The following is an 18058-nucleotide window of genomic DNA, read 5'->3' as shown; positions in this document are numbered from 1 at the left end:
TGTTTCTGTGATCCGAGTTTTTAAGAACAAAAATACATGCTTTTTTGAGCCTGCAGCCGTTTTAATGCTGACTCTACTCCAGCAGTGCTTATTGAGAATGAAATCCATGTGCAGAGAAAGTAAGGATCTCCCTTAGCTGCCCGTGTCTGGGTACCTATTGGTGCTCAGTTAATATCTGGAAGTGTCTTAGACTGGAACCATTTTTGTGTAGTAATGGAGGGCTGTGTTCCGTTAAGTAACAGGGAAGACTATAGCCTGTGACCTTTTCTCTGGTGGCTTGGTATGTATGTGCAGCAGTTGAAATAAGCCCAATATGGCTTCCTGGAGACCAAAGCGTTCTGGAAGACAGTGCTGAGCAGTAGGCTACTAGTGCCTGCAAAGTTCCTGTAGTCTCTTTCTTCCCCACTCCCCAGCAGATTCTGGGCTGAGATGCACCCAGATTTTCCAGGCAGTGATCAACCTAGTGGACGATAAACTGGATTTTCCTTTAAACTGGATTTTCAGTTAATTGAAGTTAGTTAGAACTTGGTTGCTTCTGCAAATTGTAGATACCTATCTGCACCTTTAGACTTTCTAAATGCCAACAAATTTATTTTTTTTCCCAACAGGAACAGTGAAGCTAAATGCTCTTTGGCTGAATAAGCAGCACTGTATAAAATGTCTCGTGTGTGAAGATGTTTTTTGTACATTTATAATCGTGTTGAAGTAAAAGAATAGTATGAAGTCGTTCTTCTAACAGTTATTCAGTAGGTCTACAGTAAGTAAAACCACGCTGGAATAAGAAGGTCTGCTAACGGTGTGCTAACAGTGCTTATAATTAGTGTTCTGTTAACCAATGAGTTGGGTTTTCCCGGGCATAAATTGTGTTAGGAATGCAAAGCAAGGCTGACATCAGGAATGAATACTTCCCTGGTTTAAACAGCTTGCATCATTCCATCCAAACTCCGCTCAAATTCTTGCTTTGGAACCCAGAAAGAATGAGTCACATGTGGCTGTAGTTCATCATAGGTGCCTCTTTATTGAGAAACGAAACCTTTTCTGAGCCTGAAAGTTCGTAGCTTTATGTTGAATACGCATAGATGGTTTGGAATAGAGATCAATGTTTGGAATAATGACCAAGTAAAAGAGCAGTGAAAGGGTAATCACTTTGTGGTTGTATTTATTGCTTGTATTTATTTTTCAGTGACTTCAGTTCCTCTGTCTGAGGTAATGTGAAGGTCTCCTCTCATCTGGATGCTACTGAAGTCCAATAAAATCACTCAGCCAGCGGAGTGCATGGAAACCACCTCTCTGTGCAGAGGAGTTGTGTGTTGTGCAGTTTATAGGGTGGGGCAGAAACATGATCTGCTGTGACTGTCCTCACTTCACAATTGCAAATGAATAGCAGCACTGCTTAACGCCTCATGTGGCTTTTTGGAATACCGCTGCCTTTACATGCAGGCTAGCGCGCATATACCGTCTTCCTTTCTGCATCGGTTCAGAGGTGCAGGGAACATACAAAAATCTGCTACTGTAAAGTGGCAAACATTATTACTCTGCATATGCTAGACTGACAGCACTGTCACCTATCTGGCCTTCTGGTGGAATGTACAACAGTGGGTCATCACCTCAAAAACACCCTTGGGAATTCCGTTAACTTGGGAGGTAGATCCTGATGCAAATTACTAATTTCATTCTTCCATGACAGACAGCAGAGCAGCTTAACAGAGCACAGGGAAACTTCTGGCCATTAATAATCAATGAAGGGAAACCGTGAAGGTACTGAATAAGTGCAGTCCCTCTCCTGTCCTGCCCAGTCCAAAGATAATATGAAGCCTTTGTACCTCAAATACTTCTAAGTTTTGTGTGTCCAGTTTGTCCATAGTTGGCATCTACCAGACACGGCTGCATCCAGTGATGACAGCTTTTAATTCTCTGCATTTTACACACTGATGTGGATGCGCACGGGTAGTTTAGGCATGTTGAAAGTTAACTCCTTTCGGCCTTGTCAATGAGAATTCTTGATTCTCTTTTAATAAGCACATCTTTATTCTTACCGAATCTGTGTTAAATTTCACCTTTTCAAACTAATGAAGCTTCACTTTTATTTTTAAGTCCTCTTGCAAGCAGCTTGACAGATTTTTCTAATCTAATAAACTGAATGCGAAGCCGGAGCGACCTCCTAACATCATTCTGTTACTACTTATGCAATCGAGGAGAGAGCTGCAACGTGGCACTTGGAGTATGGATCCAGTTGTTACCCCAGTGCCACTCAGTGATGTGTTCTAGCTGAAGTGGGGAATAAAACAAGTGGATTTGGGGGTTACTTTTTTCCTTTGCTCTAGTCAGCCATGTATTTGTTGAAATTAGAAACCTATTTCTGTCGACAGATTCTCTGAGCTAGCAGGTAATGGTGTCTGGGGTTTTATAGCAGTGATAAGAAATAATGCTAAAAGGATATACAACCGTAGACTTTAATTTTTTTTTCCTTAAAGGCTATTGTTTCTATCTGTACTGAGCAATAGAATACAACACAGATGCTGAATACATGAAAAGGAACATTAGAAGTTGTCATCTCATCTGATCATGAAGAAAATGTTTGTAGTACTTGCATTACAAAGAGGATAGCTTCTGATGCCTCTGCTGAGGGGAAGGAGGGACACAAGCCAATGTCCTAGGCAAGTCAAATTGTTTTGGTCTGATTTTGAAAAAGACAGGTAGTATTGTTACTTGAAGCATTAGATTTGTCTAAATAGCTCTGGGCCTTACAACTGTCCTACGTTCTCCCTGACACACTGAATCCTTGAGAGCTGAGTGGCTTTTAGATTGTAAAATATTTGGGCAAATTATGAATTATAACCCATTTCTGACAGGAACTTAAAGTATGCTGAAAATTGGACTCGTGTTCTTTAGCAGTTCACATTTTCTTTAATTGCAGACAACAACAGATAGCAGAAAGGGGAAAAAAAAAAAGAGAAGCAGCGCAGCAACGAAAGAAAATGGGGGAAGAAGCCCAAAGGCTAATGAAAGAAGAAGAAAACAAAACTGATGTAGAAGCGTCCGGACACAAACCAGGCATCAGTGGCACAGTGCCAAGGAAAAAGAGAACTTCAGCTCTACAACATACATATTGGTATTGATTTAAGTATTTCTAGGGCTTCAGCATTTCTAGGACTCCAACCGTTTGGTTTCAGGGCATTCTTCAGGGCATCTTGGAAGGCAGGGTTCTCTCAGAATATCTTCAAAGACTAGTAGGTGGTTATTAAAGGAGAAAAAAAGCCCACAGAAAATCATGCCTTGATGGAATGAAGTTTCCTGCAATAGTCCTATTCCAGCACCCTTCTTTGCAGCAAAAGTGATTGAGCAAGGATGTTGATTGAGAGACATCCTTAATGAATAGTTCAAGCCTAGAGAAAAGAATGGAAATACCTAAGAGTGTGGTAAATCTCCTGTATTGTCTATGCTTACCCGAAACATGTAATTAAACAGTTTTAAAGAACCCTTTGCTTCCTGCCTGATCGAGAATGGCTGCTTTTGCCTTTCCATAAAGGTATTTATAAATGTTTCACATTTTTCCATGGGAGATAATATTGACGCGTGCAGAAGAAAATTACTTGTTAAAGGTGACCTACGACTCTCAACGTCCTCCTGGTAGAGTACGCTCTGGTAGAGCACAAGTTACAGCTGAACACAAAAGTGGATTTCTTGTCACTTTGTCACCTGCAGCCCCTGTGCTACCATGCCCCTTTACAACACTACAGTGGTTAACAGCAGGGGCATCGCTACACAGCAGTGGTGCGTGCTGCTCCTTTCTTATGAAGGCTAATGTTGTGAACGTAGGGGAGCAATTCAATCGCTTACTTGTATTGGTAAATTTGTATTTCTAGCAGAAATTCTTCTACTTCCTACATTAAGGGGAAAAAAAGTCTCACGCTGTACACTTGTTGCATAGGTAGTACAACTGAAAAAAAGGTGTCCTCCTGTGAATACACCTAAGTGTGAAAATTCTCAGTTCAGTTAACAGCACTTCTCAGGTTCCATTTTTGTACACTTACTGTATGTATTTACAGTGGGATTCCTCTCAGAAAAGCGTGCAAGGTAAATAGGCAGTAGAAGACAACAGTAGTTTAATGAAGAAGAAAAGTTAATGTCTGCTGGAGGGAAAGGTGTGTGGGAGGAGGAGGGTCCATGTGGTCATTATGTGCAGCTCAGAACTTCAGTGAATACCTCCTGCATCTTCTGCTGTGCGGATGCTATTATCCCTGAATTCATGGGCTGTCTTGTGGCAGATGAGCGAGGACAGCAAATTCTGTGCCTGAGACGGGTTCCCTGTGTATCCAGGGTCCTGTGAAGTTGTGACAGAACGGGAAGGGGCGGGGGGACTAGATCACCTCTGCCTCGAAAAATAGAATTTTTAACTACGTTGTAAGACACAAGTTCTGCTTAAAAGAGAAGTACTTGAGAAAGTAAAGACAGTAAGACTTACTCTGAATGGCCTTTGTCATGGAGAAAAGTTTAAAAAAATATTTAGTATGCTTGTCATGCTGCTTAAAATCTTGCACAGACCAACTGATTTGACAGCAATTTTTAGACATTAAAGAAGTCATTGAGAAATGTGAAATTTTAAAACACCTTTTAGAAAGCAACAATATGCACTTTTGTGTGTATCTTCTGCGCAAGTGTTCTGGCTGGAGTAGAATCGATGACTACAGCCTGTCCGGACTGAACAGCAGTATGGCAAGCAAATCTGCTCCTAGTACACACCTCTAAAGTATCTGATGGTGGATTGGAGATAAGAAGAAAGTCTGTGAATAAGCTTTAATAGCAATCCGCGTCTGTCCTTTCAACCACACTGATGAAGCAAGGAGGCACATGTCATAATTCTTTCCCTATTGCTGACACAGGGCAGGGAAACCTAATACCTGTTGCCTAGTTTAGGTTGGAAGCGACATCGCATCTTTCTAAAAAAATTAGTTTAGTGCTTACTATTGCTATTTCTGAGACAATGTAAAATAGGTGCAAATAGATGTTATTTATTAAAAATAAGAAAACATTGGCTAGTTAAGAAGTTAGAAACAAAGCCCCTGACTGCGTCATGAGAATGCTCGTGTGTTTTTGAGCCTTCAGCCGTTTTAAAAACGATTAGGTGCTGCCACCTCCTGCACATCAGCCCTCCTGCGCTGCTTTGCCCTCTCCTGCTGCGTACTCACACTGTTTTGCTGTTCTTCCCTCCATTTCCCTGCCTGTACTTGAGCACAACTGCTCTAGGAATTGCTCCCATCTACTCTACCAAGTCCTGACATAATGCCAGAAAGGGTACAGTGCTCTCGCAGGTAGTAGTCTGTATGTCAAAACAGCATGCATTGGTTTCATATGTTTTCCTGCGCTATAGTTGCTTGTGTTTGCAATGTCCCATGTTCATTTGTCTGAAGGGTTTTGGAGGAAAATGCTCCCCTGTTCTGCTCATGTAGGACATAAATAAAACAGTGCTTCAATTTTAGCGCATTTCTAGCGGTTGGGATTTAGGTGAGGTGGTTGATTTGGGGGGGGAAAGAAGGCAAAATGAGGAAGTGATCAGAAGTGAAGAACAGCCTTGTGAGTGGGTGGACCTAAGTAAGCATGCAGGTGAATCTCTGGTGAGGCGGTGGGCAGTGCCTGTGCCTGGGTGTTTTCAGCAGCTGAGAGGCATGTTGGGTACCTCTTCAGCTGAATATTAAAGAAAGGCTTCTTTGAGCCTGGATTAGAAAGAGAAATGCATAATGGGATTATCAATAGGTGTTGCTTCAACCAGGGAAGGAGCCGACTTGGTTCCTATGCTACCCTGTAAGCATGAATTCAAGCAGCCCCCTGCTACCTGACCCTTAACCTATGCCCTGCTTGTCCTCCCCACCTGCACACTTTGAGGCAAGACTTCCCAGTGTGGTATGAACAATTTCTCAACTCAGAAAAAGGAGGAGGTTTTATTGAACTCTTTGGAGGCTAATGGTCCTCCCCTAGCTGCTCCATACAGCACCAGCAGGATCCAGGTGAATCATGACTAAGAGTAAAGCCAAATATTACATGGGGAAAAATCAAGATGGTACATTTGTCACAACAACTGGGATATCCTCTGTGGATCGGGGAGCAAAGGCCAGTCCCACAAAGTCTGGGACTGGAGCATTTATCGTGGTACTTCAGGCCTCTTCTTACAAAGGGTACCTTGAGCTGTCTACATGCTTGCAGGATGGAGGAGGAAAGGTGGCAGCTTGGAAGCGAGCTGTATTTCAGGAAGAGATCAGAGCACGGACTTCTATCAGGAATGTGACGGGAACTCTCTTGCTGAGCATAGGTAAATAACTTATGAGAGTTGAGCGGACAGAAGATTTTTAAGGGCAAGAAGCAATTTTGACGTTATTCTGGTGTTAGCGCCTTGTGTCTTAAACATGGACCATGTCCAAAACATGGTTTGAAATGAGTTCAGCCTATTGACATTTTAAATGTAAGTGTAGGTTCATACTGCTTTGTTGCCTGCTTGCTGCAAAAGACACCCACGTAGTCACAGGTGAATCTCTCTCCTAGAACTGAAGATCTAAACTAGTCCTCTAAACTAGGCTCCATTTCACCACCACTCACAGCAAAGATCACTTAAACAATAGTGGCTGTTAAAGAGAAACCCAAAATTGTGATAAAGATGGTAAAATCACATATAAAATATTGCGCTCTCAGCCTTGAACAGACATGCTTTGAAGTAGCAATAAGGCATGTTGTGTCATGTGTTCCAGTCCCATCCCCTCCACCCCCCAACCTATTAATTTTGGCCCTTGTGCCCAGGTACTTAAAAGAAAAGCTTTTGAAAGTGACTTTGCAGCAACTATGTATTGCAGTAGTGTCATAAGGCAAGTCAAGTGGCCTGCAGGAACCCAGCAAGGTAGGTGAGCATGGAAGAGGGTGTTGCTGGCAGAGGAAGCAAGACGCTCTCATCTTCTCATCTTTGTGAACTCTTGGAGCCTGTGTTACATCAACATGCCTGTTCGATTTCTCTTCCTTAGTGAAATGCTTAATGAACACTAGGGAATCTGTTGCAAACACAAGTAATTCAGAACCCAGGCATTACAAGGATGCAAAAGGTCTCTGAATTGCCTCTGTAAGCATTGGTGCATATCACCCTCTTGAGTGTTGCAAATGCTCCCCACATGCTGGCCAACTGTTCCTCCTTCCTTGTGGCTAATAACTCCATTCTTCCCCAAAGCGGCAGGGCAGTGCATGGCGTTGTCTGGCTTCACTAGGCTTCTTCTGCTCTGGGTTGCACAGAGAAATATTACACTTGCTTTGCTGGAGGGGAGAACAGGAAGCCAGTGAGGTTTAACCGGCCAGAGGTGTTGTTGAAAGGTTGGGTGGAGGCAGGCAAACACCGCTATGTTGTCTGTTGGTTGGCATTGCCCTCCTCTGAACTATGCACGGATTTCAAGTTTTGGACAGGAAGAATTTGTGGTTTGATGGTCACAGTGGCATCTCGGTGGGCACACTGAGACTGCATGGCTCTCAGATTAATTAAACAAGGTATTCTGGACTTCTGTTACATGCCGGGAAGACTGACACTCTCCTGGCAGCACAGAAATGAGCAGTTACAAGCTTCTGGAAGATTGCATTGAATTAAAGATTAGGCACTTGCATTTGTTAACTCAGCATGGGTGCAGTCATGCAGGTGGCATGTGTGTCCACAGACCAACTGGAGCCTTTTTCTCTGCCTGAGTGCTTATGCTTGGAGCTGTAATGAAGTTTTTCTCAGCAGAATTCTGTTCTTTGGGTCCTGATGGTTCCTTATGCCCTGATACAGTGCCTCCGCCAGCTCTGCCTGTGGCCAACAGCTCAGCTGAGACCGGCTATTTTATATGGCTTTGCTACAATAAAACACTCACACATTTACCATTTCTAACAGGCTTCATTGAACTTGTGATTATAAAGGTAATTTACAATAAAACAATTAAATAAACAATAAGCTAAAGCACAATACATTTCAAAGGGTTCATATGACTACAACATTCCAACACATTAAAACTTTAAAACAACATTAACACTCAAATTGTACCTACACCTATACTTATCTTTCTAACACGTTTCAAGACTCTCAACAAAGTACCTTTTTGGTTACAGTCCCTGTAAACACACAAGACCAGTGAAACACTCAAGCAATTGTACAACTGAGAAGAACACTACACAAGACAGGAACAAACAATGTGCTGGAAACTGCCTGGGGAATAGGGGGTTGACCTCTAAATTGAACTGACTCTTTGGACAACGAATGGATAACACTAGCATGCTCCCTGGAATACATGTGTGACATCCTTAGCGGGAACAAGTCTCCGTGTCACTCAACACTGTAATTTCACAAAAGTTTTAGGTTAGTGCCGCCTAAAGAAATAGCCCACCTTTCTCTGGCCGTTTGCTCCCGTGCACGTCTCACGCTACTCTTGAGCCAGTGCAAAGTGCTGGTATATTTGCCCAGTGAACCAGCCAGGGAAACTCATTGAGCTTAACAAACAACAAATTAACATTCAGCAAACAAACATGAAAGAGAACTCACTGTATTCTCCTTGATCTCCCTGGTCATGTTCACTGTGCAGATATGTTGGCACCAGAAAGACACCAGCGCGGTGGGGTGCGGGGGTGGGGAACATGGTGACTGGGAGCAGGAGGACTATTTCTGTAGGCAGCAGTACTCTCAGAAAACACCAGTTACAAACATCCTGTAGAAAGGCTTTACCTTTTCCATTCTGAAACAAGTAACATGTTTTCAAACCGATTTATAGGGCAAATCAAATAGTCAAGAGCAAAACGGTGGACTAGGACAGAACTGCAAAACAACGCTCCAGTACTGTAAATGAGATCTGTTCCTGCTCCATGAGTACTGAAAGCCCGCATGATAGTTGGTACAACAGGGGCTGCTACAGCCAGATCGCTGGCGAGTCTGCTGCTCCAGTATGTCTTCTTTATTCCTGTCTGAGAAACAGTATTGACGTACCCAAAGACTTCATCATCGTGAGGTTCTGTAAAATCAAGTTCTTTCACAAAATGGTTTTCATTAACTCCGTGCTCCGCCTTCCTGCATGGAGGTGTCACAGGAGACAAAAGGATGGTAGAGTTTGGCTCACCTGGAGTTAAGTCCACTACGATACCAGAATCACTGAGGCTTTCAAGAGAAATTGACCCAATTCCTTCAGGGAAGAAGGCGGGCTTAGAGGACAGGCATCTTGAGCTCTGAGCTCTGGACATGTTTTGAATGAACTGCTCCCCTTCTAGGCTATATGGCACCACATCAGTCTGGATGGTCTGCTCCACCATCATGTTTCTGACTTTCTCCTCCTCCTCCTGGGAAAAAGTTAGTTTCTCACCCAGAACATTTTCAAGCATCTCTTGATTCACAATAGAATTGGAGGGAGCTGAATCACTCAACTCAGAGGTTGTGGTGGTCAAACTCTCTTCAAATAAATCAGTCCCGTTAGCTGTGTCCTCATGAAGAAACAGCCCACTACCTGCCAGCTCCTCCAGAGCTTGGTCCTCTGTGGTGGGGCTGTCTGGCATCGTGGTACACAACGGCTTCCCCTCAGAGTCACATGTGTACTCTGGGCGCTGCGCATCTCTCACAGAGCTCTTCAGGGCCATCTCCATGCTCGACACCAAAGATTCCAGTTTCTTGTTTTCAATGCTTACGTCTAGGAAGTATTTCTGAAATTTTTTGTCTTTCTCAGCCAAGCTCTTCTTCATGCTCTCAATACCTCGCTTGAGTTCTTTAATTTCCCTCCTTGCTTCCAAGAGGCTCAGCTCCATCTCCACATGATTACACTCGTCTTCGATCCAGTCTTCCTTCATACGTTCCACCTGAGCTTTGAGCTTTTCGATTTCTCTTTCCCTGGAGCAAAATAAAAATATCGTAACACTTCTGGTGACTGCCTAGTTGAAGAGTCAACGTGAGGCTCCACCTCACTGGGGTGGCTATGCTGCAAAGATGCTCCAAGGAAGAAGCAAATTCCTCCATGCATCATTTGCTGCCACCTCTGAGAGAACTGGCAGAGATGTCAGCTGGCTGCCAAGACGCGCTGGCTGATTCCTAGCTGGAGTCACCAACCTGGCCACACAGCCAGCAGCCTTGTGGGCTATGCTGTGATCCTGGACACTTGGAGGTGAAAGTGGTGGCCTCTGGGTTAGGTCCAACCAGTACAGCGCTTGACATCTCACCTACTGCCTCACCCTGGAGGAAATGACAAACAGCTGCCTGGGTGTGTCCCCTGTGCCTGCCAGCAGCTCGTCACGTATAGCCAGAGCCAACAGTGGCCTCAGACAGCAGGATGGCTCAGGGCTGCAGGCACCTGGCTTGCTTTGCACCCGGCTTGCTTTGCACCCCCCCAGCCCAGCATGGATCCAGAGGCTTCTGCCCTCACTTGCAAGCAAGTGGGGAGAAGGGCCCCCTGCGTGAGATCCAGCCCTCACAGGTACAGATGTCGGGCCACCCAAAGCAGGACCAAGGGGTCCCTGGGACTCTACCTTGGGGCTCCATTCAAACAACCCTTTGTGCCCGCTTGGGTTGTGTGTGCTGGAAAGCCAGTTCTCAGAGCACAGCTTTAGTAAAAGAGAGAACATCTGTTGCTGTGTAATGTACATTGTTGCTTCTTCGCTTAGCATCCATACAAAGTGCTACTGCAAAAAAGTCCATATCTAAGCAACAAAACCACAAGCGGGCACACTAGTTTGTGGCAGAGCTTTTCTTTCAGTAGGGGAAAAGGGGGACATTTGTCGTCGTATTTTCTGAGCGAGGTGGAACTTTTTTATGTATAAAAGGTCTCAGTGCTAAAGTAGGCTGGTGAAGAACTATCCTTTAAAAGTCTTCTATCGGGAAAGTTCAAAAAAAGGGAAAAAGAGACAGCCATATTTGTAACGGAAGTGCACGGTACATATTCAGTGAGCACACAATGAAACCTTAAATACCTGAAAACAACCTAATCAGCCCGATCATATTTCCAATCTCTTAATGAAAACTTTACATGGTCAAGAAAAGAGTAAAAATGATCAGGACTCCCATCCCTTAATGCTCCTGAATAAATCTTGTCCAGTCTTATTTCTGAAGTGAAATATACCTTTCTGTAACTTTGCACTCGGATTCCTTCAGCTTTTTTTTCAAATGCCGTATTGTAACTTCTTTCTGCTGCAGAGGAGTCAAATACCACTCCGGATTTTCTGGCTTAGTGCTGCAATTGTGACCACAAGAAATAGATTTCCCTGATCGCCTGAAAAGAAAAAAACCATCACACCATCACATAACATCACTCCTACAGTTCTTCAGTCCTGGCAAAAAGGAACACATCCCATAGACTGATATGGCGCTTGGCTCATTTTGGGCTCCTCAGTGTCCACACAAGTGACTCCCTCTGGCAAATCAAAGTACTTGAGAAAAGGGCTGATTTGTGGCTATAGTACAAAATTTACTATTTATCATACTTGTTTTCAGTGCCATTGCCTCAAATGAGACATTTAACTTTAAAACACCTAGCCATCTCCTCACCCAAAACGGTGCCCAAGAGCAGGCAGCTGGGCCATTGGCAAGGGCACCCAGCTGCAGACACAGCCAGGTAAGGAAGCGTACAGACTGAGTTCAGCTCCACATGTGAGTTAAGAAGCCGAGCACCCTGAAACCTACATTAATCCTATCTAGCTTTAGGTGTGTATCTGACGTGCTTGGCTGTTGAGTTGCCTGGGGTGGGAGGAAAGAGAGAGAAAGGGAGGGAGAGAAACAACAATTTCTTCTCTGCAATACGTGTCGCATGCTCCCGCAGGTATTAGTTTTCTTCCCTGTAGAGGAAACTGCACACAGAGGTACCTAAGGCCGGGCAGGGTGAATTTTCACCCGAGCATACAATATTTTCTATACAACCCCACCCAACTCTCTCCAAAGGAGAAAGGACCTTTCTGTGAAAGAACCAGGAAAGCCACATGAGAACTGACAGCATGAAACCACGGAAAGGAGCCTGCCTTGGAGTGAAAACCAGCTACAAAGTGCTTTGACTAAAAGTAACCTTGAATTTTACAGTACTGAAACAGTAAAACTTTTACATGGGATAGAGCACACTGTTGATTGTCGAGCCACCAATATGAAGAGTCACACCCATGCTGAGGAGCAACACGACCCCTTTGGCAAGCCAGACAACCAGCTGATGCCACATTTGAGTGCAGAGAGGGTAAGTCAGTGTGCTGAACACCAGGATGCTGAAATAAAGACTTACCTCGTCACTTGGCTGCTGTCACTTCCTTTGTTTGAGCCTGAGTTGCTTCTGCTGGCTAAAGAAGCCCCATAATTCTGACGGGTGTTCGCAGGACTCGGCTGGGTTTTGCTCAGTGTTGACAAAGGGGCCTTTTCACGGGAAGCAGGTGGGCTGGGTCTGGACTTGTTGGATAAGGATCCATTATTCTGACCATGAAGGCCACAACTGGAGGAGAACCAACATGGTTAAAGCATACTGGATTATCTTTATCACACAACTCATTATGTGTCTTATTTCACGCACAAAGCTGTCTAAACACTAAAACAGGTAGATAACTGTGAGTGGCCGGGAAGAAAGTCCTGAAGTCATCAGCCACTGCACACTCTTTCACTGACTGTGGGGCTCTCAGTCTGAATTATGTGATCTAGGGAAACGTTGGCCATTTTCACGTTTCTCTGTGGATAGCACGGTTCCCACTGACTCCACCAGATCATCCACATTCCCTGAACCTCTGACTCCATTAAGCAATGAGAGGACTGCAGCCTGGGCTAGGGCCAAAAGAACCACGCTTCAGCCTTCCCTGGCCAGACCGGCAGAGGGATGCCTGCTCATGGAGGTTTGCTCTAAGACTGCTTTCATGCTCCTTGGCAAGCAGCCTGAGGGATCACAGTGTGTGATGAAAACAGATTTGTTTGAGCCACTGTTCCTTTCTCTCTTTGGCATAGAGGGTGCTTCAGCTGCCACTGTCAACTATTCATAGAATCATAGAAGAGAATCATAGAATCATTAAGGTTGGAAAAGACCCCTAGGATCATCAAGTCCAACCGTCAACCCAACATCACCAAGTCTCCTAAACCATGCCCTGAGGTGCCACATCTACACATCTTTTAAGTACCTCCAGGAATGGCGACTCTAACCACCTCCCTGGGCAGCCTGGTCCAATGCCTGACCATTCATTTGCTTAGATATAGTTCAAAGCCTACGGTGAGCAGGCTGAAATAGTATTAAAATAGACAAAGAAAACCACAGATTTTTTTCTTCCTTCCTTCCTTCCTTCCTTCCTTCCTTCCTTCCTTCCTTCCTTCCTTCCTTCCTTCCTTCCTTCCTTCCTTCCTTCCTTCCTTCCTTCCTTCCTTCCTTCCTTCCTTCCAGTTTCCCTCATACGTATCTACCTTTCTTTTCCCACTCTTTATTAAATAACCTGACTGTCGACTGTGGGCTTGAAAGCAACTGCTATCTGTGCTGCTGGCAACTGCCAAAGGACTGAGGTGCTCTGAGCACAGCTTCCCAAGGTGGGTTCCTCGCTTGCTCGCTTGGTTTGTCTTCCTGCACTGCTACACTGCTACCTACATCCTCTCATGGAATTTGTTCTTCTCAACTGTAATGAAAGGGCTGGTTTCAGAAAAGAAAAAGGCAAATCCAGCCAACCAAAGAGGCCTGAACATAAAAATTTAAATACCACAGCACTATGAAGCAAGAACTCTTCTCAAGATTCCCTAACTTGGTTTCGTCCCCCCTCTGAAAATGGAACAGTTTATAAGGAAAGTGGCTGCTGCAAACCTTCATCACACTGCTGTGGTTTGGGTGATTTTATAATTATTTTACAATGAAGTGCGGGACTGTGGTTTGTGACAACACTGAGATTTTTCAGAGGAAGTTGAGTCAAACAGTTAAAAGAGAACATATCGCAAAGGAGACCTCTCCTTCCACTTCGTACAGTACAGCATCAACTCTTGGGTGAGGCAGAATTCACATAGACTGTGCATAATGCAGCAATGCAATTGAAGGAGCATTATTACAGAGGACTTCTGTCTAATTAAGTGGGTCAGGATGCTCTAATTTGAAGTTACATTTAAATGCACAGAAATACATGCAATGATACAGAATCTTACTGCAAGTAAGGTGATTTTAGGGCTTCATATGATACTTAGTATTTTTCACACACACACACGCACCCCCGGCCAGTACCTTTACTGGTTAGATTTAATCTAGAGAGTGCTTAGGTAATGTTTATTTTTCTAATGAACAGTCTCATGATACAGATAGGAAACTGCTCATTAAGCATCATTCTGACAATCTCTGTGCGCTGGGGCACACTCCGACCTCAGAGACATCTGTGTGACTTAAGCCTAGAGGTATCCCACTGCCAGTCCCGGCCTGCCTGCCAGCACTTCCACAAAGGGCAGGAAACCCGTCCTGTCAATCTGAACTCTTTCCACCTACTCCAAAAAATGTAACCAGCAGGGATTTTGTGGGTGGAGCACAATGTGCGCTGCTCCACCCAAATGTCCTCATCCTCGCATTCACAAGCTCTCTGGATTTGCACTTCACAAATGATAGGGAGAAATCTTACAGAAATCTTTCTTGAAAGATTTGTTTAGATAGATAACTCATTTTTTTATATTTTTTTTTTTTGCATATAGTTTTAGTTACAGAAAGGTTGGGCAAGGGTGTTGAATACAAAAGCATCAAAGGCAATATTGTCTACTTCTTCCTACAAAAAATAAGGTCATGACCTGGAAAGGCACATGCCAAGCTGACAGTTTATTACAAAGAGAAAACAGTGATAAGACCAAAAGGTTAAGGTTAACTTCTTAGAGGTACTGCTGTTAAGCAACATATACCCAGTTGCCTCCTCCTCCACTCCAGCTGAAGTCTCTTCTGTCTTACCTGAGGGTATCTCCCATACTTGTTATGAACAAACAACACAAAAATACCTGTCGGCTGATCTGGCCTATTGACATGTTTTGGTCTCAAAAAATATAGCTTTTTTTTCCCCTTTCTCATATTACAGTTCTCATCAGTGTAAGTGCTGCCCAAGAGCATAGTGTTAGCCCAATTGTTTCAAAACTCACACTAGTGCTATTTTATGTATTAGCTGCAAGGCCTTACGTAGTAGTCTATCTCTGCACTAGCAACTCTCTCACTCTTCAGGAAAAATGGCTTTGCTTACTTGTGAGAAAAAGACCTTTTGCTTCCAGCAGCCGACACATGGGCTTCAGGCACTGAGGTACAGCCTGTGTTGCTTGAAGAGCTAAAATTGGTTTTAATCCCTGGAAAAGAAAAGGGACGAGTAAAAACACAGTGGAAATCATAACTCAAAGGCTGTTTTAAAAATCACGATGAACAACAAGCATCATCCCTTTGCCCATCCTGTGCGAATTTTAGCAGTTGCATGAATTTTCCAACAACCCTGATGTCAAGCACGTGATTTGTTCTGGATTTGCAACATTTCTTCAGAAGTGGCACTTAAACAAGAGCAGAGAAAAACCATTTGGACACAAACCCCTCACACTAAAGAAGCCCTTTTAGGACACGGCTAGGAACATTTGTTGTGACCACCTGTTTGTTTTCTTACAGCCGTCAATACAAGAATCAGGCTGCTCACGTGGCTCCTGCAGCAGCACACAACTGTAACTGTAGATTTCGCTTGCTTTAAACCATAGGAAAACACTACGCGCTGGGGGAAAAGCCGCTTCCATTTTGGTCTCTGAGACGATGTACACATACATGCATATGTACATATACATGTGTATAGGCTAATAGGGTATATGCGTCTGCGTATGTACACACATATGCAGGTTCTCGTGGCACACAGAAGGACAGTAAAGCAGTTCTAATAGCCTTAAATCAGTCCAATAATCACGCGCGGCTCTCAAGTGCTTCTGGGGTGTTAAGCCATCTACCTGATTTCTGACTTTCTATGGATCACAGCTTTTATTTCCCAAGCCCTGGCATGTACAGGGAAAACCGCTTTCATTTTGCTACAATCAGTAGTAGGCAGAGCCACTAAGAAAGTCTTATCACCTGGAAAAATACCCACCCTAAAGTTAGGATTTTTTTCAGTCTGTCACTCAAATGGCAGATGTCCAAAGCCATATCTGGGCCTTACACTGCAAAGCCACAATATTGTACGATGACTTTAATCTGAGGGAATGGAAATAACTTTCCAACAGCCTTTAAACAGCTGGTCAGGGGGAGCATCTCTCACCTGAGAATTTCTGGGCGCCGTCTCACGCACAGACACCCCCAGCCAGCAGCTGCAGACTTACCATGAACCCCATTTTTGCTATATTTTCCATGATGCATCTGCAGATACCATCATCCCCCACTGGGGTGGATAAACCTTCAGCTGCACAGTCGTTCTTAAATCCTTTGCAGAACTGATGGTGATGTGCACGTCTTGTACCCCAGTTGACTACTTTTGTTGCTGTGACAATGTGATTGCGAAAGCTCACACATCTAAGTCCCAGAACAACCCACCTAAGTATCATTAACCATGAAAGAGGCTGCCGTTTCTCAAAAACCATTTCTTTTGCCTGAACTGGCTATAACACTTGTTTTGCCCTGATCTGAGACTCCCCTGACTAAGAGGAGTGTCTTACCCACCATTTCCCACAAAGGATACCACATATTCAGTCATCATGAATTTCTCATTTGAAATTCATTCATACATATATTTCCATGCTGCAGCCACTCAGTGTCACAGTGCTGGCAGGCAAGACAACTTGGCACCATGCTCTGACGGAAACGCTCATGCCACACGTAATGGCATCCAACACTGAGAGGCCCGTCACTCTGGCCCCAGCCCACCTTGCAGCAGGCTACAAGCAGCAGCACACCCACTCCCTAGGAGCAGAGCTGTGCACCGCTCTGTGCAACGGGAAGAACAACACAGCGATGGCCAACAAAGTGCTGCAACGTTTTCCAGGATTGCTTCTTGCCTGCAAGACACTGGAGTGAAATAGTGCAGTATCAAGTGCTGTCCCTGCACTTTATTGCTCAGTGGGCAACGGCACTGAGTTAAGAGAGTGCTGCACACAGCATCATGCTTTCTGCACTGCCTTTTAGCCTCCTTGCTGCCCTGACAGCACCACTACAGTCACCTAGCTCTAGCTGACATGGAGGGGAGAGGGGAGCCTGCAACCCCACGACTGCATGCTGTGCTGCCCACGATGAGGAGCGCAGGCAGTGCCAGCTGGCACAACCCAGGCAGAGGCAGAAAAGGCAGTGACGGTACGTCAGACGTGTGTGCACATCTGCCCCATGGGTTGGAGGACCACTGCTTAGGGAGCTAACACCATCCTGCCACAGCACTGCAATTGGCTGGGCAAGGTAGAACAGCTTAGGTATACTTGGTCTGCCAGGACAGTATGCAACCCCATCACATACGTACCTATGTCTATGGAGCCAGTATATACATTTCTTACACAGAGCCACACAACAACCGTACATGCATGCCTGGAGTATAGCATCTCAGTCTGCTATTTATAGCCATTACAGATGGTTGGATACCTTGTGGCATGGTCTTCTGGCCTCAAAAGTCAAATTCTGCTTGCACTTGAGCATGTAATATTTTTCCTTCTATAAGAATAAAGCTCAAACTTTCCTGTGTGCATTTGATTGTCCATGTGCTATCTAAATGGTAAGGTTACAACATAGAAAAAAGGAAGAAGTGTAAGTAATATCTGTGACAGGAACACTGACGGCTGAGCAGAACTGGATTCCTAAAACTCAGGATGCATCTGAGTTTAGTAAATCTTTTAAGCTAATTTAGTCTTTTGGTGTAAGTCTTTCTTATTTGCAACTTCACCACTCTTTCACAGCTGCCAAAGTATAGAAACCACAGAACTACCTATCTTCTGACTCCATAAACATGACCTCTTAATATATATCTATGTGTGTGTATATATAGATATAAAAATCATTCTTGATGCTAGGTTTGCATATAGTCACCCAGTGAAACAGAGCTGTAAATGAAACAGCGCTGACAGAGACAGCTTGTCCTCAGAATGTAAAGCACTTCAATTTGCTGAGCTTCTGTGCCTTCAAAAGCATCCTGTTAC

At 44.3% G+C, this 18058-nt stretch overlaps 2 protein-coding genes across 2 annotated transcripts in view; one reads left to right on the top strand and one right to left on the bottom strand.

The window, feature by feature from the left end:
• The window catches only part of LOC135312763 (uncharacterized), a 50133-nt gene extending 41564 nt beyond the window's left edge, over positions 1-8569 (bottom strand). The window contains 1 exon segment of the mRNA XM_064448522.1: positions 8543-8569. Within this exon segment, the coding sequence (XP_064304592.1) occupies positions 8543-8569 (27 nt within the window).
• The window catches only part of MRPS5 (mitochondrial ribosomal protein S5), a 1175798-nt gene that overhangs the window by 774161 nt on the left and 383579 nt on the right, over positions 1-18058 (top strand). The gene's annotated exons all lie outside the window — the stretch shown is intronic.

This window comes from Phalacrocorax carbo, chromosome 3, assembly GCF_963921805.1.
Source record: "Phalacrocorax carbo chromosome 3, bPhaCar2.1, whole genome shotgun sequence".
Taxonomy (NCBI): domain Eukaryota; kingdom Metazoa; phylum Chordata; class Aves; order Suliformes; family Phalacrocoracidae; genus Phalacrocorax; species Phalacrocorax carbo.
This window is presented reverse-complemented; position numbering and strand designations above follow the sequence as displayed.